The 25,074-nt window shown below is 38.4% G+C and overlaps 1 protein-coding gene across 1 annotated transcript in view; it reads left to right on the top strand.

The window, feature by feature from the left end:
* The first annotated feature begins 14,419 nt into the window (after nucleotides 1–14,419).
* The window catches only part of ek1 (eph-like kinase 1), a 64,973-nt gene continuing 54,318 nt past the window's right edge, over nucleotides 14,420–25,074 (top strand). The window contains exon 1 of the mRNA XM_079862954.1: nucleotides 14,420–14,694. Coding sequence (XP_079719080.1) covers nucleotides 14,607–14,694 — 88 coding nt within the window. The 5' untranslated portion in view covers nucleotides 14,420–14,606. The remainder of the gene's footprint in view (nucleotides 14,695–25,074) is intronic.

The raw sequence follows: 25,074 nt of genomic DNA, 5'->3' as shown, positions 1-25,074 counted from the left end.
CTCACTTTCAACATTTGATATGTTATCTATATTCTATTGTGAATAAAATATAAGTTTATGAGATTTGTAAATTATTCCATTCCTTTTTTACTCACAATTTTTACAGTGTCCCAACTTTTTCTGATTTGGGGTTGTATATGGTATAATGTTTTTCTTTTTTCTTTTGTCCAGTTCATCATGTTTAGAGTTAGATTTGAACTTGAATTTTGTTTCACTAATGCATATACTGGCAACAACCTGATGAAACAGAATAAATTATTATATACTAATAATTATTTCAGTTTCCCTTGTGTGCAATTTTTCAATAATACAAGCACGTCAAATGGTTAGGCACTGCACGTGTACGTACAGTATATGCACTGCATTGTCTTTATTGAGGCCCTGTTCCATTGCATGATGCATGAAACTCTCAACAACTTGGTTTGAGAGGAGATGGAGTAGATCACAGTGATGCAAATAAGTTGGTGGACAATGTGTTTTACATAAAGTCATGCTTATTAGAATTGAGCAAGGTTTAAATGTAAAATACGTAAAACATTGTAAAAATGTAAATTCAGTTGCATGAGAACACATTCAAAAATGTTTGTTTCTCACGCTCTCGTTTAGCTTCAGTCAGAAGATATTGATCTGTCCACTGGTGTTGTACAGTGTGGTGCGCATCCAGAGCTGCTCCATGACGTCAGCTATTTACAGATTGGCCAGCCTCACTGTAGAAAGGGTTAGTTGTTGGAAGAAGGAGGCGAATCTGACAAATCTGTGTCTATATAACAGTAAAAACTCTTTTCATTTAATCATTACCTCATATTGTGTCAAATTTATCAAAATAAAACTACTAAAACAAAGACCCCACTTTTTGCTATTGAAATAGTATAGCCTATATTATAGAGCGTTGAATGAAGTGTTTCTGTTGCTACATGACAACGTCTAAAACGCTTGCGTATTTGACAAATGTTTAAGAGCAAACATGTTCAACGTGATCTCATGAGAATACGTGTGTATTTTTACGTAAAGTGTAGTTCTACCATACGTACATTTATTTAAGTTTTATACACACAGAAACGTATAATACGGACGTATTTACAGCACTAAAACGTATAACATTTACGTATTGTCAGCACAAAAACGTAATTAGCACCAGTTTTGAAATTTTCTCAATAAATAAATTATTGTGATTATACGTGTCTTTCTTTTGTTTTTCTTTATAATTGTAGCCTACGTAGTTTTAAGAAATTGTTAGGTTTAGGGGTAGGGATTAGTGGCTCAAACTATCTTTTAATGCTATATTGTTAATAAAACTGCCATTTCCCTACACATATCTGTCCATTACGTTTTATCCTTTTAATATTGTCTATAAAATGGGTATGTCTGTGTGGGAGTAGGGTTAAGGGATCTTACATTTATAATCTATAAAATGGTAAAAGGGAAATTATACAGATATCTTTATGATATGAAATATTCGTAAATAGTTTACGTTTTTTAGCTGTAAAGTCGTAATAATGTTACGTTTAAACGTTGCAGATACGTACGTTTCAGCATATATCCAAACGTACAAAAAAGTATGTTTTCTATCTTTGAAAATTATGTATTAATACCTACGTATTAACAAAGAGACCAGGCTGACATGTTGAAGATTAGCTGATGGGCTGTCGATTCATTAAATAAGCTATTTCCTCACAAAAGTGGTTTATTTAGTATAGCCCCTCCCCCATTGACATCCATTCAAAAAATGGCCTCTTGTCTCCTTCCCTGCGTATCGCAGCGTTAGTAGTCTTTACACTTTTTTTCGGCTAAGGTTGCAGGCTTGCCTTCAAGTGGCTTTCATTTGGATGTCTTAAATACGGGACAAACCGGGGTACAAACATGTGTCTCTTATCGTTGGCGTTTCTTCTATAGCTCTGGTCTATAGTGACTACGAAGTGTGAGAAGAGATTTTTTTTATCGCTTTAGATCAGTTCAGTCACTGCATTAAACCAAACAAGCCTACAGTAATTCTATGAGCAGATTGAGATTTATTGTGCATTGTCTTATTTGGCATGAGATTTAGTTGAGCAGCGTAAGAGCATGAGACGCATTGAAAAAAAGAGCATTGCAGGGTTGGGGCTAGAAGGGATACAGCTACTGTATGATTGTCCTACCAGGGCTTACTGGGGATGCACACATCAATATTGCATCATTTTTGTCATGCTGAACAAAAATTAATTACTGTATTTGCATTATTGTAAGGGTAGGTTTAGGGTTGGGGTAAGTGTAGATGTAAATAAAACACAATCTAATAAGTAGCAAATTAAAATTATTGTTATTTTATGGTGAGATTTTGCGTCACTTCCGGCCATAGCTGTATCCCTTCTAGCCAAAACCATGTGTGTTCTTTACAGATGCAATTCTTCACATAAAATGTCAAAAATTCACAATAGGTTGCAAACTCACAAAAGGAAGGTATACTACAAACACTCAAAGGGAGTTTTGAGCAAAAGCATTGTAATAAACTCATATGCTTGCTGGCATTCAGAAAAGCCAGGCGTGGATTAATGCGCCTGAACCAGCATGATGGATGTATGATACGTGATGTAGGCTATCCTGGATGTAGAGTCAAATCCATGCCACCCCTCGAGTTTACTTGGGTAGGTCGCTGGGTAGGTTACGACATTGTGAGAGCAGTTGCCAAAAGGGCATGTGGCAGCTTGTCAGCATCTGAGTCTCCAACACTTGTAACAGTGGCTATGGCACTTAAAGGAATAGTTTACTTTCAAATAAAAATTCCCTTATAATTTACTCACCCCCATGTCATCCAAGATGTCCATGTCTTTCTTTCTTCCGTCGAAAAGAAATTAAGGTTTTTGAGGAAAACATTCCAGGATTTTTCTCCATTTAATGGACTTCAATGGCAACCAACGATTTGAAGGTTTAAATGTAGCTCAATGCAGCTTCAAAGACTCGACACGATCCCAGCCGAGAAATAAGGGTCTTATCTAGCTAAACGATCCGTCATTTTCTACAAAAAAAAAAAAAAATTATATAATTTTTAATCACAAATGCCCGTCTTGTACTACCTATGAGATGCACCACGCATTACGTCATCACGTTGGAAAGGTCTGCATTGAGCTGAAAGCTGCATTGAGACTGAAATTTGAACCTTCAAACCGTTGGTTGCCATTGAAGTCCATTATATGGAGAAAAATCCTGGAATATTTTCCTCAAAAACCTTAATTTCTTTTCGACTGAAGAAAGAAAGACATGGACATCTTGGATGACATGGGGGTGAGTAAATTATCAGGAAATTTTTATTTGAAAGTGAACTAATCATTTACATTTCCATAGGGACCCCATAGGCACTTGGCAATATTTTAAAAATAACTTTATTTTGGGGCATTTTATATGGTCTTTTTAGTGGAGTAGCATCACGAGATACATATTTTTATGTGAAGCATTTCATCTGTAAATACAGCAAGTCTAAAGTTGTATGCATTCTCAAGTGTCATAAAACTGAGCAGTTCTTATAGGCATGTAGGCCTATTCTTGCAATGGAACTCCATTCATCTACAGTAGGCCTGCATGCACCCACTCTGTGGCGAGCTATGTGGGTGCAGGACCAAACCAAGAGATCATCACTAGTGTCTTTTTCCACGCATCGGATGGAGGTTTGCCTCTCTCTTACACGTTCTCTCTCACTCATGCACTTTCCCCATTGTAGGGGGTTGAGGTTTGTGTGTGTGTGCACAAAAGAGCAGAGGAAATGAAAGTGTGAAATAAAAAGGTTGTGTAAAGAGTAGTTTCAGTCAGTGTCTGCCTGCACAGCTACGATGAGGTCGCTTGTCTATCTTCCGTTCTGCCTGGTGCTGTTTCTGTTCTGTCGTACTGCAGGTGAGTTTGAACTTTTCCTATTGCTACCCAGTCATGAAGGTGGGAAACGTCACTGTATTTTCAATGTGAACACTTGAACAAATCTGTGAGAAACTATTTATGAAGTTTTGAGACCGTTTAATGTTTACTTTTTTTTTTTGCAGAAACTTGCTGTTTGAAGACTAACAACAACAGAATACATAAAAACAGAGTGGTGGATTATAGTGTCCAGAAAGCAGGAGTTTGCCATATCGATGCCATTGTGTAAGTGAACAGATTTTCTCTCTACATGACCTTAAGTTGAACCAGTTAAAAACAAAGTTAACATCTTCTGGATCTTACAGTGCTTTAAAACGTAATCTAGCACTCAAGTCATGTTGAATTATACATTTCAACCCCCCCTTTGTTCTCTCTCTAGCTTGTGGACTAAGAGAGGCAAAGCATTGTGTTATGAACCAGACTCGGATTGGATCAGAGATATTATGAGAATGGTGGACCTGAAAAAAATGTCCAAACAAAACTCTGATCCAAAAGCCTCACCAAGCCAAAATGGAAAAAGAAAAAGAGGAAAGGGACGCAAACAGAAGAAAAAAATTTAATTATAGTTTTTTTTTTAAATGTTGCTTTTATGTTCAATGTGTGCCAACTGACATAAACCTAAATTTATGATATAAATAAGTCAAATGTATGACCGTTTTATGCTGAATGTTGACACTCTCTTTTGAGAAGATTTTTATTTTATTTTATTTTTATCAAGAATGTATTTTTTTTTTGTATTCAAAATTTTTATAGTAAAAAAAAAAAAAACATACAATGTCATAAAATGAATATATTGTGCATATGAATGTATTTTTATTTTGGAATTATTATTGAATAAATTAAGAAAAATATAAAAACTGTGAATTTGATTTCTGTATTGCACACTATAAGAAAGGGCAAAGAGGTAATCTATAACTGACTAAATAAAAAAATATATAGTTTAATGTATATTTATGATATTTCAAATAACATATGTAATATAATAATCAAAGAATGAATCCTTTGACCACAAAGCCACACTGTTTCAGGTCTGTTTCAAGAACAGCTGACACTCTTTTTCAACAAGCAGGAATCGAATCTTCTGAAGAGAGATTCAAAAGAAGAAGAAGAAGCAGAAAGTAGTATTGGCATCTTTAAACACAAATACACAGAATGCAGTGTGCATTCAGGCATTTAGTTAATTGTTATGTTCATTATAAATCCTGGATTTTGGACTTACCTTTATGTTGTTTTAACATCGAACACTAGGTGGGGTTAAATAACAGGAAATGCACCAAATATCCCTCATAGCTGGAATCTTTTACATTTGATATAAAACCATTCTCTTCTGCTGGCAGCAAGTCAACGTAATGTAATTTGTCACTTACAGCTCACAAATGACAATAGTTTTTGTATGCCTGATTTGAAGTTGTTTCACTTCTCCTGTAAGAAATGCCTTTTTATAAAATCAAAATCAAAGAAAATAAAACATAGGCATGCTATAAAACTTAATTGATACAATGATACAGTTTTAAGTGCTAAAAATAAATGCTTTTATGTAACATCCTCTTCGGAGAAGATGTCTTTCTGGACAGGAACTTGAAGCAACACATGGTTTCTGCTTTTGGTTTGTGGTGAGTTTCTTTATGACAGTGAGCACTTCTCAGTTTTACATTCAACTCTATACCACTTTTTCTTATCTTCTATTTTTCTCTCCATCTCTCCATCTTTATATGTCCTTTAGCTGTGTGAAATTGTGGGATTGTTATGAAAATAGTGTGTGTAGTGTTTTGAAGGATGTGAGCGAATGTAGGAGGAAGACAGGGTGAAATTAGACACCTGCTGCTTCGCTGTGCTCTCATCAGAGTGTGTGTAATGCGGTGGAAAACACACCTGCTCCCTGACACAGGGACAAAAAGGCCGCCACACTCGCAAGATTGGTCATAGACACTTTACCACAGGAAAAAAAAAAATGCACACATGGTCAAAAGATTTATTTCCAACACCAGAAGGTAAGACGTAACAGAAAGTCTTGTGATGAGACAATGCTCAAATGAAATGAAGAGATTAATGCATGACTTTACATCATCCAACTATGATTGCAAAACTTATACCAAGAGTACCTGGTATGAATATGGTAATCTTACAGTACCATGATATTCACCACATACCACCATTTCCAGTTTATATACTGGCCACTTTTTTAGCGACACCTTGCTAGTACCAGTTTGGACCCCCTTTCGCCTTCAGAACTGCTTTAATTTTTCATGTCATAGATTTAACAAGGTGCTGGAAACATTCCTCAGAGGTTTTGGTCCATAATGTCATGATAGGATCACGCATTTGCTGCAGATTTCTTCGGCTGCACATAATGCGAATCTCCCATTCCACCACATCCCAAAGCTGCTCTACTGGATTGAGATTTGGTGACTGTGGAGGCCATTTGAGTTCAGTCAACTCATTTTCATGTTCAAGAAACCACGTTGACACGATTCGTGACATGGCGTGTTATCCTGCTGGAAGTAGGCATCGGAAGAAGGTAAACTGTGGTCATAAAGAGATGCATGGTCAGCAACAATACTCAGGTAGGCTGTGGTGTTTAATTGATGCTCAATTGGTACTAAGGGGCCCAAAGTGTGCCAAGAAAATACCCTCCACACCATTAAACCACCACCAGCCTGAACCATTGGTGGTAGGATGGATCCATGCTTTCATGTTGTTTACACCAAATTCTGACCCTACCATCTGAATGTTGCAGCAGACATTGAGACTCATCAGACCAGGCAACGGTTTCCCAATCTTCAATTGTTCAATTTTGGTGTGAATTGTGGCCTCAGTTTCCTGTTCTTATCTGAGTGGCACCGGTGTGTCTTCTGCTGCTGTAGCCTGTCTGCTTCTTGATATTGCTTCAATATCATTGTGATGATATTTTATATCATATTATTAAAATCCATTATAATAATAATTTAAATAATTAAATATTATACAATATCACATTACATTTATTATGTATATATTTATTATATAATTTTTTTTTTCATGTTTACATTTCAAAATAGTACGCTTTTTTTCTTCTAATTCATATAAAAAACCCTTAATTTTTTATTTTTTGCAGTGCATTACACCAGACGGACACAGGCTGACCTTATCCCTTCTGACATCTCGGGCTCTGGAGAGACAGTATTATCATTGCCGGTTATGAATATCGACTATGTACTGTAGATCGATACAGAGACCTTTCACATAGACCACAGTTATAATACAGCACAGATGAGGCCGCTCCATCATTTTCTCTCAGGTCACTCAGGTGGAACTCGGAGACTTAGAGGCGTCTGTGCTCTGTTCATCCATGTCTCACTCTCACAAACGTCCTGGAGCGAACATTGGCCTTCATCAAACATCTTTAATAAAACACTTTACGTCCCATGTCTAATTTCAGGATCTGATCCAAAACGGCAGCATAGCTTCAGTCTTATTGACTAAAAGGCATCTTTAGACAACGTTTTGGTGTGATTGCCATACAAACGACTCCTAAATGTAATGTACCTTCAGGGTTAGATTCACATCCTGGTGTCTTTTAGCTCCTTTCTTTCTTTCTTTTTCTTGAGTCCTTTTCGCAAGACTGCTGTTTAGAAGCTGCACCGAAGAGATAGGAGACTGGAGTTTGCTTAAGGGATTTTCGGTATTTTAAATAGAAAGGTTAACTGGGGTCATGGCAGACCAGTGACATTTTGGGGCAGAAAGCCCAGCTGTGTGCTTCTGATTAGGAAACAGTCTATATGTTGAGGATTTGCGCTTCTGTCAAGGGACTCTGTGTTTAGGAAGAGATGGTGTTAATAAAGTCAACATACGGCCAAAAACACTGTCATCCCAAGAGGAAAGAGAAGTCAAATAATGTGTGTTAAAGATAAGAGTTAATTTAGCTAGATACAATAAAAGCTGTGTGGATGCAAAAGAAATATCTGCTATGCAAAGCAATTTATCTAATCCTATTACCGCAGCAATAAAAATGTTCACAATCCAGGCGTATGCATTCTTAAAAATATCCCTCGTTCTCTTGAGTATTTTGAATCACTGAAGTCCAGAAGCCTGAAGTTGCATAACTCTAAAGGAAAACCCTGCATCTTGACCTACTTAAAGAGACGGTAAGAATCGGCTATAGCCTGTTTAATGTCGCCCCGCTCTGCAGTTGAATGCATGCGGGAAGCCTTATCACTAAATATTGATTAAATTAGGCAGAGCAGCTGTTTGATAATGAGATCTCAAATAATTACAAAGACTAATCCGCACCGAAGCATTACGGATTGATCCGTTTCTGTGCCTTGAAATGGAGAGAAGCAGGATTCTTTGTCAGTGCCTCTTTGACAGGGACGATGGAAGCAGAAACCCAACAAACCCGAGTGATGTGCAACATCACAGAGCTGGCGCTGAAAAAAAACATTCTCTCTTGGTTATTATGTAACCACGCCAGAGGGATGGGAGTCTTTTTCTCTCCTCTGTGATCTAAAAGAGACATCCAGTGCCCTCTAAAGTGTTGCAGAAGAAGACATTTTCCGAGACAAAATAAACAACTCTGACAATGTTTTGTTCTTCCAGGGATGTGTTGTGTAAGTGTCTGAGGAAGCACAGAGAAAAAGTGATGGAAAAAAGTTAAGAGGTTTATATATATATATATATATATTATTATTATTATATACACAATAATGAGCCAAAAAACTATGATCAGCGAATATCATTGATCATCTCATAACAAGGCCACATATTAAGGTCTGGGTAGATTAGATGGTAAGCATACAATCAGTGTTGGATGCAAGAATAAAGATCTGCAACTTTGACAACAGCCAAATTGTTATGGCAAGGCGACTGGGTCAGAGTCTCTCTGAAACAGCAAGGCCTGTGGGTTGCTCCTGGTCAGCATGGTGTAAAATTACCAACAGTTATCCGAGGAGGGACAAACCACAAACAGGCTACAGGGTGTTTAGCTCCCAAGGCTTATTCATGGACGAGGGCAACGAAGGCTATCCGGTCTGTTGTCCGGAATGTGTCACAACACAGTGCATCACACTCTGCTGCGAATGGGGCTATATAACCACAGACCAATCAGAGTGCCTATGATGACCTGTCCACCGTCAAATGCGGCAAAAATGGGCACATTAGTGTTGGAACTGGACCTTGGAGCAGTGGAAGAAGGTTGCATGGTCCTTTGAGTCCGTTTTCTTTTACATCACATGGACGTATGTGTGCACCGTTTACCAGGGAAGTGATGGCACCAAGAATCACTGTGGGACAATGACAAGTTGGTGGAGGGAGTGTGATGCTCTGGGCAATGTTCTGCTGTGACACGTGACACTTCGGGCCCTATCTTGCACCCAGCGAAATTGACTTTGTACACCGACGCATGTATCATTCCTATTTTGCACCCGCTCACAGCGGACTTTTCCCTCCACAGACGCACGTCGGTAAATTAGGGAATGAACCATAATGTAGCGTGTGCACAACGCGCTTACACTTTGATTCTCTCATCTACACAGAAGCAGCAGTTTTCATTTTTACAAATCATAGGCTACATTATTACAAGGAAAAATATGAACACACGAGGGAAATCGTTGTGTCCATGAAGATGTGAAAAAAAGGTATAAATCTAGCTTACACATTTACCCAAATTATCATACGCCTGTTTAACCGAAGCTAATTTGGGTGGGTTTCTCCATCCCCAATGTCTCTTCTCTGTGTTTTACAGCCCTGACGAGAACGTTGGTCTCCTCGGCTGTGAACTGCTCCTGGTGTGCGCCTGGCAAATCCGCCGTTATAATAGCAATCCGCCATGGAACAAGCGCGCCTGCTCTTAAAGGGAATGTGAGATGACGCTCTGATTGGTTTATTTCACGTTACGCCCAAACCACACCTATGAATAATGAAGCTACTTCAGACCAACCCATTTTAGATTTGCGTCAGGCGCAAGAGTCATTTATCCCGCCGGTATAATAGCAACAGCACCCAAGACCCGCCCACAAAGTTACTTGCGTTTCGCGTTTGATACTTGCGTTTCAGATCGTTAAAATAGGGCCCAAGATGACATTGGTGTTCACTGGTGGAAGTGGCCTCTTTCAGTAAGATATTGCACCCTACCACACATTGTTCAGGAATGATTTGAGAAACATGATGAAGAGTTCAAGGTGTTCCCCTGGCCTCCAAATTCCCCAGATTGCAAACCAATTGAGCATCTTTAGGATGTGCTGGACCAACAAGTATGATCAACAGCGGCTCCACCTCGCAACCTACAAGACTTGAAAGATCTGCTGAGGACCAACATAAATATAAACAATATGTATTTAAATATATACTGTATATACTCAAAATCATTGAAAAGTTTGTTGTCAATAAGATTGTTTTTAAAGAAATTGACTTATATTCTGCAAGGATACATCAAAAATGACAGTAAATATATATGTAATGATACAAAACATGGTAGTCTCTTGTTTCAAAAACACTAAAAAAGGTCTTACTGACCCCATACTTTTGAACAGTTGTGTGTATATTTGGAAGACATATGTATATATTTAATACATGTAATATGTGTGTGTTCTCATGTCCTCATGTATATACATATTATACGCCCTCCAAACGTTTGGAAACACCAACATATATATTTCTCACTTCCCAAATATACTGTATATAAGTCCACTTCCACATTTGTTTTATGAACTTATCTTTTGAACTTGGCATCTCACTAAGTCCTACACTGAACTTCCCTGTGACTCTTGTGTGGTGCCTACAGAGCACAGCCATCTGGGACAGGTTAAACGAGGGCCGTGCCGCTCCACAGAGATCTGCTTCTACAGGGCCCCATATACTGACCCTAGGGCTCAGTCTACTGAAAGAAAGCCATGCCCTGTCTGCCATGGAGCGGGGGACGGGTCTTAGGTCCCTCCCGCCCCTCCGGAGAGCAAGCATTGTGCACTTGCCTCTTCCCACACTCCTGCTCACCTCTGGTGGGTGGAGCCTGGACCCCCGTCAATCAGCCAGCATGCGGTCCCTGATGCACCGCAAGCCAGCACAAAAGAGCTTTTTTGTTTCTGTTTGGTTTTGTGCAGCTCTACAAAAGTGTCTGGTGCGGAGAAAGAGAAAGGGGTGCTTGCATGTCTGCTGCAGGTTTCTGGAAGTTGCTACTTGCAGGTTTTTCTTATGTGGTAAAGTTGCATTGAACATGCACTATGGCTAAACTACTTCTAGTAAAATACATCTTTACATCTTTGCGCTTTTCGTGTACAGACGACAACGTTGTCAAAACGATCCCCATTCACACAGATCCTCGAAAACGACTAAAAACGCTGTATTATGCCAGGCCAGTAGTTGTTGGTGATGCCACTTTGTAAAGAAACACCATGTTCCTATAGACTGAACGCTTAATATGCATGCACATGATATCACCGTTTTCACAAATTCATGTTTTTGTAGCTTACACAGAGATGATGACGGTAATGTTTTCAAAATCTTGCACTTTTTTGGAAAATGATTTTCAAAAATTTGTGTTTCAAGGCCCCCAAAATGCTGCTGTCGTATAAACGAATGTCCAAAACGCATAAAAAGGTTTCAGTTTTTTCAGTACACAGTGTCGTGTAAACGCCTCCTGAATGAATCACTCTGAAAGGCCAAACACAGTGAGAGTTCAGTAAAAGCAAGCAATGTAAGGCCACATGCATGGCTGAGCTGAGTAAAGTTCAGTCGTCTGTGTTTATTTAACTCATTGGCACTACCTGAAGGATTGTGGATGTTGTATAACTACTGTATATGAATGAGTGACTTACTCTCAGTTTCACTGTGAGAGTCTGAATGAAATAAAAGAAACAGGAAATGAAAGTGCAATCTAATGATAAAGAATGTTCACTTCTGGTATTTCAATAGTACTCTGAAACAAAGCCAATGTTGAAAGCGAAACTATTTAATTTGAACTTTGTATACATTTTTATAAAGGAAATTAACTTGCTTGTGCATCACCAAAATGCTTGATTGTTGTGGGTTATTATTGTTGTGTGTGTGTGGATTTCCGTGTATTTTATTATTCATACTATACTTGTTATATAAAGTATTAAAATACATTGATATATAGCATATATAAATTATATGTAGTATTATATTTAAATCTAAATATATATGAAAACCCTCTTTAATTAACTGCACACTTAAATCACTGTTTAACACTGATAAAACTGTTTAACAATCGTTTTTTTTTTTTACCACAACTATCTCACTAACAAAAACTTCAGTGCATTGAACTCATAGCCCAAGTATGGGTGCCTACAGAAGGATAACAGCTTTTTCTAAGAATGCATTCATCACAGTTAGGCCACTGAATACCATTCATAGGTATTTTTCTCCATATTAAATGCTCTTCCCATATGCACCAACAGCGGGGTTCTGGAGATCCGGAGGGGCCCCTGCTCAAAGTTCAAGAGCTCCACCGTGAACCCCCCTTATGCCTCCTCCACCATGGTTACACATCCATGATAGACAAATATGAAAGCATGTGGCTCTCGGCTGCAGCTGACATGATCATTCGTGCTCTGTCTGGCCTCTGGAGCTTGCCAGCAAGCCCCATTAGACTCGAGCTATCTGCACTAACCAATGGGAGGTCTTAGGTTGAAGGTTGATATGTATTTGTCAGCCCTGTTACACCTGTCAAAGTCCCTCCCACTTCATTAATAAAAGCGGGCATTGGAGATCTCGGATGGGTACAGATTCTCACTCCTCTGATAAATAATGAAACAGGTTTATGTTGGGGATGTGGTGCATTGTGAGACATTGTGGAAGACACGTCGTGACCGCATCTTCTCCAAAACAGGAAGGTTCATTTGACAGATCACTGATGCATGCAGGGGAGTAATCTTATAAGTTCAGCAGGTCCTTAGTTATTTTAGAGTAAGAGATACAACATTTAAAGAGACAGTTCAGTCAAAAAGAACAATTATGTCATCATTTATTCGTCTTTATGTTGTTTTGGAGCTTTCAAGCATAAAAATTATGCAAAACCATTGCATAAAAACGAACTTATTGACTCATATGGTGGTTTTCAAATACATAGAAAAGGAAATTATGAGTGAATTATGAGTTTCTCACTGTACACTACTGAATGGCATCAAAAGACTTGATGTCTATATTGTATGAGCACATTTCTAAGACTTTCAGTGGTTTTAATTGCTTTATGATGCTTGAAAGCTTCAGTCCATATTCATTGTAATCACATAGAACCAAATGACCAGTTTAATATTTTAGTTTTTTTTATGTGTTCTACAGAAGAAAGAGAGAACTAAGTGTTCGAAATGACATGAGGGTGAATAAATGAACTATTCCTTACATGCAAAAGAAAAAGAAAAACATGCAAGGGAGGTTTATTTTTGTGGAAAGCACACAAATGCATTACATGCACATGTTCTCTCCAGACTGTCCTGCCTGTCACAATAGTGTGATAGACAGCAAGAGAAAGATAGAGAAATGCAGATAAAAAAGACAGTGGCACTAAGAAACCTCACTGCATTTATTTTTCAGCTCTAGTGTGTACAGGCTTGTCTGAGCCATCATAAACACCCCCGGCACTCCTCCACACACCCCGGGCAGTGTGCCTGATTGTCTGTCAGCCATTGTTGGAGAGGGTTTACACAGCAGAGACATCTCATTTACGCTCCCTGCCATCACATTCAGCCACATGAAATTTGATGTCATGTTTTTGATAGGTGATGGAGCTTTTGAGGGCTCCTGCGTGGGAGGAACCAGCTGGCAGAGGGAGGAAAATGGTGGCCTTTTTCCAAGAGCAGTTAGACTATTGATTTGACCTTCATCTTTAAATACCAAACATTGAGGTTTTGATCCAATGTTCTCTGTTGTGTTGGTTTAGTTTGCGTCCCCATACCTGTGATATGACTTGCGTGGTCATGTGAACATCAGGGCAGTAAAGTGACTTTGACCCAAACCAAAGTCCCTGATCTAGATGTCCATAAGTAATTGCCACTGACAATGGGTGATGTACTGTAAGTCGAGGCCATAACCGGTAGGTATCTATCTATGGCTGCATTTACACTGCAGGTCTTGTTGCCCAATTTCGATTTATTAACTACATTTTTTTTTGACGACCAGCTTACATCTTCTTTTAAAATTGAAACAACCCAAGTTACTGTATAGATGTACTGACCCGGAAAAGCTTAGGCCGGAAATTGACATGGATGAAATGATAATACAAACTTTTGCTTTCCGTACCATCTTTAAAGGTCAGAAAAACATTGGTTTGAGCCTTCGTCCTCCATTGCACCGTTGAAAAGAGTCATGTGATCGTGCATGGTGTCCACCTGAGTTGAAGTCATTCACCACTGTCGCTTATTCAATATCTATCTATCTATCTATCTATCTATCTATCTATCTATCTATCTATCTATCTATCTATCTATCTATCTATCTATCATTTTTTACACAATTAAGACCAAAAATTATCTCCTTTCTAATACACACACACAGACACACGCCTACTTTTGACGCCACGGTCACACACGCGTGACGCCTCCTTCATCCAGCTCGCTGTGGGCAGAGAGAGCATCTCACGCCGGAGTCGGATCCTCCTTCAAGCAGGCGCGCTGTTTTCCCGGCTCAGCTCAGCTCAGCTCAGCTCAGCTCAGCTCTGTTCAGTTCTCCAGCGCAAGCCACAGGCTCACCAGCCCAAGTTTACGCACAGGGATGCGGGCGCGTGGAGCCGCCTGAAAATGGCTCACTTTAGGATTTACTCTTTCCTTGCTTCTTTTCACATATTAGTGTTGTGTCAAGCCTTGAGGAATTATCCGGATAATGAAGGTAAGCCATACAGTCGCTGTCATATTCGTGCGCTTTGGATGTTCATGGATTCCGTTGGACTTTGAATCACAAATGAATCAAGGCAAATGCATGCAGGCTACAGTTGTTTCTCTCCCGGGGAAATCGCATTAAAATTGAATGTTTAAAGACAGAACATGCCTTAGAGTGAGAAAACATTAATAAATGAATGATGATCACTTCTATCTGCTTAGGAGCAACACAAATGTTATTTTGTGAGTGATCCGTTAATTTGACTTTTCATTGCTGAGTTGAAAGGAATGAAAACAAGGATGTGTTTTTGACCAAAATATCATCTAATGCTGCCCAAAAAGCTTATTTTTAGGACTTTGGTTTTGGTAGTTTGTTTTCAAAAAATATCCTAAGCGGTGGTCACAGAACCGTATAGAAACACAAATAACGTTGAATAAAATTCAAAGAAAACTGTCGGTTCTTTAAGACAACTCAGGCTAAATATGTGTTGTCGATTGATGAGCATTTAGCATTGCCAGGGATGGTTTGAACAGGCAATGACAAATTGACGTGAGACACTTATTTGCTTAATTAAACAATTAATTAGGAGAGATCAGAGAGTGGCTCCCACAGAACAGACACTTTATTATTAACCTCTCCAGACCTATACATCAAATTTGACCCCTGAGAGGGATCTCACTTTGAAACTGCCATCAGACAAAGTTACTCAACAAGAATTTTTATTTTTCATTGTTTCCCCTTTTGTTTGTCAAGTGACCCAGTAAAATGTGTGATTTAAAATGCTGTGTAGCATCTTAATTGACAGATATCAGATATTTTTTTTAGACTATATGTTCAAGGATGCAGGATGTCAGTTTACAACACAGTCTGAGCCTTCAAAAATAAATCAGACAATAAATTAACCTCACTGGATTAAAACGGGTTTACTCTTCATTGTTATGAGATTAGGATTAAGCCACCCATTGTGCTGTTGTCAGGAGGAAGGTTCAATGGTGGGTTTAATACACATTTAGGAGGAATCTATCAGATAGGATTTTGTGCAGAGCATTTAGACAGGATGTCTTTGGCTTACTGAAGGCTTTTGGGAAATTACAATTTGACAGTGGGAGTCAAATCTAAATAAGGTTGTGCGAGGTTTTCTTTTGTAGCTACATTAGTTTGTCTCAATAATCATTAGGTTTAAATACATTTTTCAGCTTCACATTGGGTTGTCATTTGTGGTGGTGTAAATTGCAGTAATGGTATAGAGGTGTGCACTTCCTCTAACCGCCAGCTGGTGGTATCCCTGAGGTGATTTTACAACAGGGTTCTGTGAATGTTTGTGAGCAGATCTACATCTGTGTTCGAGTGTTGATGAACTGTTCATTAACTTCTTGTTCTGCAGTTTTTGTGTCTTGTAAGCATTTTCTACATTAAGGATGGTAGACATGTCCCATATCGACATATGCTTGATATCTGTCTTCTGGCCAAACTAAAACACATCAGCACATATTTAATGTTAATGACTACATGGGCTTTTTATTCAGGGTCCAAATGACTGACTTCCTCAGCACATTTTCAGTTTTTGTTAGACATTACTGCAGCGCTTGGATATTTACACCCCTCTGGAGATAATAAAGACCAAGATGTTGCAGAAACATTTTTAAAATCACTAAAAAAAGGTCCATTTACACAAGCTAAATCTTGCACCACATGTAGTAGGCCTAAAACTGTTTATCGATAACTGTGTTTCTTAACTGGCTGGTCGTAGACCAAAAATGGCCCACAGAAACGACTGTGCAAAAATACAAACAATGACAAATTATATTCTATAATCTAATAAACTAATTATATATTACTGAGCATAGTTTTGATGGAAAAATAAATAAATTGGCTTTGGTAGATGCTAGCCAAATTAGGCAGATGCATAACATCTGAATTATTGGCAAGAGCACGATCCACCAAAATACAGATATTTGGAAACCAAACATGTTTATAATTTTGCATATTGTTGGGCATAAGCAATTTATGGTAATATTAATACATTTACTTATTTATGGCAAACAGTTTTGGTGCAGTGTTGATGTAGAATTGTAAAATCTGGATCCAAATGAGTTGAGAACCACTGATCTAGTGTTGTTTAACTATTGTAAATTTATAGCACAGGAATGAACCAGTGACAACCTTTTACACTGTATAAGGATCTTTTTATTTTTAATAAGTGCCTTCTGCTGCCCTCTTGTTTTTCTAGTTAGCGCTAAGGTCCCCCTCATTAGCTCGTCCTTTGTGCACGTTCTTACAGCATTTAGTGACGGTTTCTCGTCTGCTTTTGTTTCCCTCCCTGGCACTCCGGCAGGGAAATTAGCATGAGAAAACACACTTTTTATGTTCAATTCAGCTGTGCTCAGAGGCTCTGTTTTGCTCTCGTTCTTTCACTCTCCCTCTAACCATCTCTTAGCTACTGACTTAGAGAGAAGCTTGAATTTGCATCTCTCTTGTTTGAGGGTTGTCTGAGGAAGTCTGTTGATTAGTATAACCTGTGGCCTTCTTTTTGTTTTCCAAGGATATTGGTTATTTTTCCCCTCTAGTTGGTAAAAAGAAGGGTTTATACATGGATACTTCAAGTGGTCGACTGGTAGGCCTTTACTTTACTTAAAATCTTAATTAGTTGCAACAGTGCTGTCATTCTGTATCTGCCATGCTGTTTAAATTATAGGACATCTCGGTTTAAGATATTGGGTTGGAAACTTAGAGTTAGTATTACAAAAACAAATTTTGCATGGTCATATGACTTTTTATGGTCCGATCTGATGTCTAAAAGCTCTTTTTGCTAATATAAATCTCAGAGACAAGCTGTATTGATTCCAACCCAGGCTCATTGTTTCACGTCACTTTCAAAGAGAAATGTCCAGTGAGTGGTGCTAAAAGTGTGGTCAGTTTTATCCGAAAGTGATGAACGTGAATCTGGCAACATTTTATCACATTGGTTGTTGTATGTAAATGAAATGTCTGGTAAGTAGTGCTAAAAGGTTAATGCTCTCTGTATTTAAAAATTACGTACCACCTACACTAAACCCTAGCATACCCTAAACCTAACCGATAGTTTTAACAAAAGCAAACATTAGATAAAATGCATTTGCTGAAGCAGCTATGTGTCTTCAAGCTTGTTTTTATTGTGACTTGTTTCACAGGATTCGCACCGAGCAAGTTGACTACATCAGAAATCCATAAAATTGGAGCTGGTTATGTGATGCAATCGAAAAATGTATTAGTTTACAAATCATACACTATGGTTAAAGGGTTTTGAGGTCATATAGCATAGTATTGTTTTGGGAACTGTACAAAAATAAGTATTTATTAATTGATAATCTGTCCATGTAATCCTAATTTGTTTGAAAAACCATTAACATGAGAGCTATTACTATTTCTGTCTCCTGCTGCTCTGAATGGCACACCTTAGACCTTATCACGACCGGCTGCATCCGAACTCTTGCAGACTCATGCGGTAGAATGAGTCTCGAGGCCTGTGGCATTTCAGGATGGAGGCACATGAATGCTTTGAAGCGGGCTGGAGAGCTGGGTGCTTTCTGTTGGGTAACACGCCATGTGAATGTCCTCAATTACACAATTCATTATTGCTCTATTTACCTCGACTTTAGCGTATCAGTGTCATTATTGCATCTGTGTTTTATCGCAGAGCTGGTGAAGTGAAATCCTTATCTATTTTTCCTTGTCTTGTCGAAGGTATAGTTCTATAGAGAAATCTGTCATTATTTAATCACCCTTATCTTTTAACCCTTGTTTTGTCTTTGCACTGAAAGTCAAAGGAGTCCAAAACAACATTAGAGCTCATTGACAATACATTTCAATGTACAAACATTGAGACATTTATCAAAATCTCTAGAATATAATTGTTCCATTTTAATCTAATATAAAACTTTCCCTTGTCAATCAGAGGCAGAACATCAACTTACATCCCACATTTCCTTCAGGGGTCAAAGGTCATTGTGTTTTATCATCCGCCCTTTTGTATGAGGACTTTGTGTGTTTTGCATTTAGGACATTCAGGTTGTGGTAAAGTAATGAGACTTGATTAAAACACATCCCTTGTGTGTTCATGTGCACGAGACCCTTTTAGCCGACAGCAGCTTTGATCTGTCCTTACTGTGCGGCCCACTCCTTCACTTTCATTAACATGCTCTCTACTCTCTGTTCACAGGACTCGGCCTTAATGTTTTTTAATGTCTGAGATGGTGTAAATTCTGTTGTGCGTATCTCATTAACAGCACTACGCTTATCACTGATGGTCTGCTCTCCTGGGGGTTTGAAGCTCGTGCGCTATGATTCCTGTGAGGTTTTATTAGATTGGACCCCTGCATTTCGTTAATGCAAGGCTTAATTGCTCAGAGACTCATTCTGAATTTGAAAACGGCTGTTGCATGCATATTACGACAAGCTTTTTTCCTTTGATTGAAGTTAAATAAGTATGTTAAAATAAATTACATTTTGTTTTATGAAATTTGGGATTTAAGCAAAACCCTAAACCTTAGTATTAAACTTTGATGCTTAACTTGAACTATTTATGCTATGGATATGAATGATGCCTCAAAACTGTAGTGTCTAATAGGGGCTGAATAACTTTAATCACATAAATGTCAACTTAAAAATAATCTAAAGTCAAGTCGATGTCGACTAGTCGCTGATGACATCATTAATGAACAAATAAGCCTGAACCTCGAGCTGAAACTCGGGTTGCCTTGTGCACAGCTATGGCATATGACACAGCGCTGCCCACAAGGCTATCACTCCAACATAACAGCTTATTTTTATCAGTTCTCTTGTCTTTGAATCATTACATTTCTCACAGATTTCTGCTCATTCTAAATCAGATACAGATAAAGCAGCACGGTAAAGATTACTTTTATATAAATGAATACATTAGTGAGAGCGATTTCATGTGAATTAATTCTACCTGGCTGTCTCTCTTATTAATAGTGAAGCTTTGGGTTTTAGTTACTTAGAAATATATGCTAGAATTTTTACATTTCTAAGCTATTTTATTGATAAATCACAGAACAGTATTGACAATACATTTCTGCGCTACTGAATGTTTCTGTGTGCACGCGATCTGCAAATGGTGTGCGAGCTACTCTCTGTATGTGTGTGCGATACAATGCAGCAGTGCATTTAGATCGGCAATTAACTTACATCTATACAACGTCAAACTTAAAACGTCATGGCAGAGCATTAAAGTCGACTAGTTGACTTGCCTGTTCAACCCCTAGTGTCTATCTACACAACAAAACAGCATTTTAACAGGATACAAAGAAATTGGACCCCATTTACTTTCATTATAAGGACAAAAAATAAACTGAGACACTTTTTTTAACTGAGTATAAACTGAGCATCTTACTCATGAGTGGTGTTCTGAGAAACTATAATCTCTTTAATCAGTCTTAATTATAAAGGTTTGTTATGAACCACAAGCTCAAAGGTGATGTCATCCTCTTCGGGTGCGGCTCGCTCTAATCTCTCTAATTATGACTTGTGCTGTTGTGTTGTTGTAACCTGTTTCATGCCCTTGGGATTTGATGTCCAGCATGGGTGCAGTTTAATGCTTTTGTGCACACACACATCCACTCTCACCGATGCGGCAGGTGTGGTCCGGTCCGTGTCTGTGCTTCTAATGAGGCATCCCAAGAGTGTCTTCCCTGCTGTCTTCCACTAACTAACACACACGGGTCACCATTTCATGCCATGTCTTGACAGCAGACTGTTTACACCTCTCATCATTAAACAGACCTTGGCATGGCCAGTCAGTCGTGCCTGACACACATTACACACATTATTAGACTGGGAAATGGCCCTTGTTTCCATTGTAATTCCCAATCTGATGTGCTTCCTGTCTAAAGATCATGTTTTCTAGATTGTCAGCTTGTTTGGTCAAAATAAATACTGTTTTCACAGTCTAAAATACATGCAATATGCACCAAATTTAAATATGTAAATATACATGACAAGAGAAAGCGATTATTGATGTTGTGGGAAAACAATTAAAACTAATTAAGTCACTTACAGCAATAGTTCTCTCCTCCGCCATGTTCAAAGTCCAACTCAGTAACTCAGGTATCAAAATTATCTTTGAGTTTCCAGACATAAATATTTGACTTGAGAGACCATTCATGTTCTATTTCCAACTATGAAACTTGTATTTACCATCATTTCCGATAGCATGTGAAGGCAGTATTAAAAACAAAAAAATCCATCCACATAACCTAAGCTTGGATGCACATAAATATGTCTGCTTAGAAAATACTAAAACATCTTCATTCACACGTGTTAAACAGGTTTGTCAGTGGATATTATGAGATGACTCATGGGTGTCAGGCTGTAACTGGATGGCTGTTCTTTTGGGCATTGAGTCAGATGAGTGTGATGGTTGTGCCGGACAGGCTGGATCTCTGTGGCAGGTCTCATCAGTCAGTTGAGGCCGAATGGAGGCTCTTTCAGCACCTCCCTGTAGAGCAGACCTCTGACTCCACATGAGCAGTGACTGACAGGAACTGCTGACTGCATTTCAAATACACTCCACCACTTCTGTCAAGACAGCTGTACGATACCAATCTCTTACAATAGATATGCTTTCCGTGCTTGGAGTGGATGCTGTGGAAACTGAGATATCGGTCTTTGCAAGCCCTGTGCTTTGTGCTTCAGTCACCCCAGAGTCATTTTCTTGGACCCATACCAGTGAACCACATAACAAATGTGGAAGGCTTATGAGACTTAAAGGTTAAGTGTGTAATTTTGTTGATTTTAAAATACTTTTCTATCCTAAAATTTAGAAAGCGATTATTGATGTTGTGGGAAAACAAATAAAACTAATTAACAGTCACTTACAGCAATAGTTCTCTCCTCCGCCATGTTCATAGTCCAACTCAGTAACTCGGGTATCAAAATTATCTTTGAGTTTCCAGACATAAATATTTGACTTTAGAGACCATTTATGTCCTATTTCCAACTATGAAACTTGTATTTACCATCATTTCCCTAAAATTTAGGGAAACCTTTACTATGGTTGATTTTGGTGAAAAGTGTTAACACTATAGCTGCATTAGATATTGAACTACATTTGTTGAACTACTTTGTAAATGTTAAATAAGTATGTTTTATATAATATGAGTTTGTATCGTAAGAATGAAATTCCGACTTACTACATCCGCCATGTTGTCATTGTCATGTGACTTACTGCCTCAGTTGCATACTTTCACTGCCATTCACAATTCCTATCCCGTGGCCTCATGGAGTAGTAATGCATCCATCTGATGCACACTTTGAAATCTCGACGGAAATAGTAGGTTATCAAAGTACTTGCTATTTTATGAATACTGAGAATTCAGATCAACCTGACAGCAAAAGGGCAAATTCCAATCGGAAGTGAGAATCCCTATGCCCTACTCACTCCGAAGGGCAGAACATGACCATAAATGCTTAAATTACTTCTTTGAAGTGACCATTGCTTGTTCCCTTCGCTAACGGACCTGTGTAAGGAAACCTGTACTTGTAAAATATCCAGATTTTTGCAATTTTGTTTTTCAATTGGTGTTACAAGGGCACAGAAACTACACACTTGAAGTAGATAAAAAAAATGGTGAAAATATACCTTTAATAGATATAAAATATTGTAACTTGTGTTGTAGCAGATTTTAAACTTTTTAAATGCTCAATAGCTCTAAATCTTAACAATTTTTATTAATAAAATTAAGGAGTTAAGAATAGCATCCTCATAGATTGATTTACCTATTAAGTAGTATACTTGAGAAGTACCTGTCAGTGGCTATGCATGAGTGAGAGTGACCCCATTGTCCTTTTCAATTCCCTGAGGGCATCTATCCAGCAGCTTGTCTATCCTTTCCCTCTCTCTTGACCTACTCTTATCCTTTTTCCATTTTGAGTTTTTGCTTCCCTTGCCTGTTTGCATTGGAGCGGTGATTGCTGACCACTGCACTCTTTTAAGAGTTTGGCCTAATGGTTAATCTCATCTATTGCCCTGAGGTGCTGAGATCTCATGGCCACCCCGAGGGGATTCCAGCGTTGGCCACATCCAGAGTTGCCAGCTGAGAGCTAATGATGAAGAAAAGCCCCATTCTCTGTCTAAGCAGCTGTTACAGTAAACATCACATGTATTGGCCTGGACCTGTTCAAGACTGTTACCATTTTCAGGATAATGGGGTCTAAATATAGTGGGCCTGTGAAATGGAAACGTATAATTCAACCACTAATCTGAATATTTGACGGGTCTCTGGTGGTTACAACACTGGTCCTGTAATAGTAATTGAAAAGTGAATTTAATAGTATCTCTTTTGCCATAATGTAGAATGCCATAATCTCTTTTGTACCTAAACCAAGCCCTGGGTATTTTTGAGGAAATGAAAGCTCAGACGGGCGAATCTAGAAATCTTCCCCTTATGTTGTCATAAGGGGAAAGGTTACCTCCCCTTTCTCTTCTTTGCCTGCAAAAAGAATTTGGCCCGCCCATGAGAATATGAGCTGCGCGAGCACGATACTGGTTTTTCCTCGAGAGACATCATGGCTTGCAAACGAGCGAAGCATGGTAGTTGCTCAGTGTTTGGATGTACAAATGAACACAAAAGTATTTTTTTAGTTCCTTCATCCAAGCCTCTGAAGAACCAGTGGGATATGTGAATTTCTGATGTGTAATTGTTCAGGTTCAGACAGATAATCTTTCTCTCAGAGTCGTTCAATACTGTTTATGCATCAGTAAATCAAGCCAGTGACTAAACAATCAACTTCACATCGTTTCTCTTAGTAGGATGAAAATAATCTTACTTAAACTGTGATTAATATATATACAGAAAGCGATTAAAGAACAATCCCTTTCCAATCGCGCAAGCTGTCAATCACACAGCGCAAGTTTATCTGGACACTTGCCAAAACTTGTTATGAAATCAATGACGCTGTTACATTGCACAGCGAAGCTCTTACTGTACTTACCTCATGTTTGCATTGGTGAAATCATTAGTGAGAGTGCAGAAACTGCGTTGCAATGATAAGATCTTCATTCACACGATCAACAGGCTGTCATCTGCTCAATGCTCATCACTGCAACCTTTTATATGGTGGGAATAGATCTAAATACTTAATAAACTTCTCACGATTCGTTAATCCCGATAGCTGTAATAGTAAAAACGTATAATAGCTGTAATAGTAAAAGTTTTCGAGAGAGTTCCTCATGTAATGCTAGATATTTCATATGCAAGCATGTCAGCCAATCACAGCAGTGGGCGTTTACACTGAAGTCTCACAGCAGACACGCCCCTTCAAACAGAGTGTTCAAATCAGAGGCTAAAATCCAGCTAGGAAAAATGCCTTTTATTTCTAAATTATAACAACTTTTGATCTAAAAAACATACTAACATTATAAGGGCACCCCAGGAAACATTCTAAAATAATAAAATAATCCAATGGGACCTTTAAACATTTAGTTTTCTGTGATATTTTGTTACGTACTCTGCTTGTCAACTTGGTAAGGTTAGCTAAACTTGTCAGTCAGGTAAAAATAATATTGAATGTTGAAGTTGCTAAAATAGTTTGTGATAATCTTGGTAGCATCGGTAAGAATTGATTATTGACAAGTATGGCAATTATTTTTTGTCATGTTTTATAGATTTAAATTCATAAATTATAGGTTAATTTTTTGTGACTGTAAAAATCTGCACTACCTTCCCAACTGTTGAGCCCAGGCTCTGTAAAGGATTCATTTTCATGCTAGTTTTTTCTAGTTAGGGCCTGTTTTTGGCAATTATCTTGCTGAAAGGCGAACATAACAGTTATATGTTTTCCTGCCAAACCTTGTCAGTTGTTAAGTTGTTTGCACCTGATCTTTCAGGTGCAACTGGTTGACCAAGTAGTCTTGGTGGTTAAGCTTGTGAAACAAAGTCCTTGGTTGTTCAAGAGTCAACTTGCACCATCTTGCTGGTTTAGAAGTTTGAGCAGATCAGTTGTTTGTGATTAAGCAGCCTGGTGTCCAAAACACAACACGCTAGTCTTTTCATCAAGGCCTGTGCGGCAGTTGTTTAAACTTGCTCTCTGAGCCAGAACTGATGTCTCAGGTGGAATAAATTTAGCCTTGCTGTGACTTAAATGTTGCCTGCTGCTTGTATTATTGGGCTGTGCAAGCCTTGTGGCTGTATTAATTTGTTTGTTTTATTAAATGTGTCTTTAAAAGGCAGAGCAGAATGATTTCCAGATCGTTTGGACTGATATATTGGCCTGTCTGGTTTTACCCCTTCATCAGAAAACAGCCACACGAGCACCAGCGGTTAATGGCATCGTAATCTGTATTCAGTTAAGTAGAAGCAATATCCTGTTTTGACTCAGCATATGGTTTTC

The sequence above is a fragment of the Squalius cephalus genome (genome assembly GCF_949319135.1).
Source record: "Squalius cephalus genome assembly, chromosome: 25".
NCBI classification, from domain to species: Eukaryota; Metazoa; Chordata; class Actinopteri; order Cypriniformes; family Leuciscidae; genus Squalius; species Squalius cephalus.
This window is presented reverse-complemented; position numbering and strand designations above follow the sequence as displayed.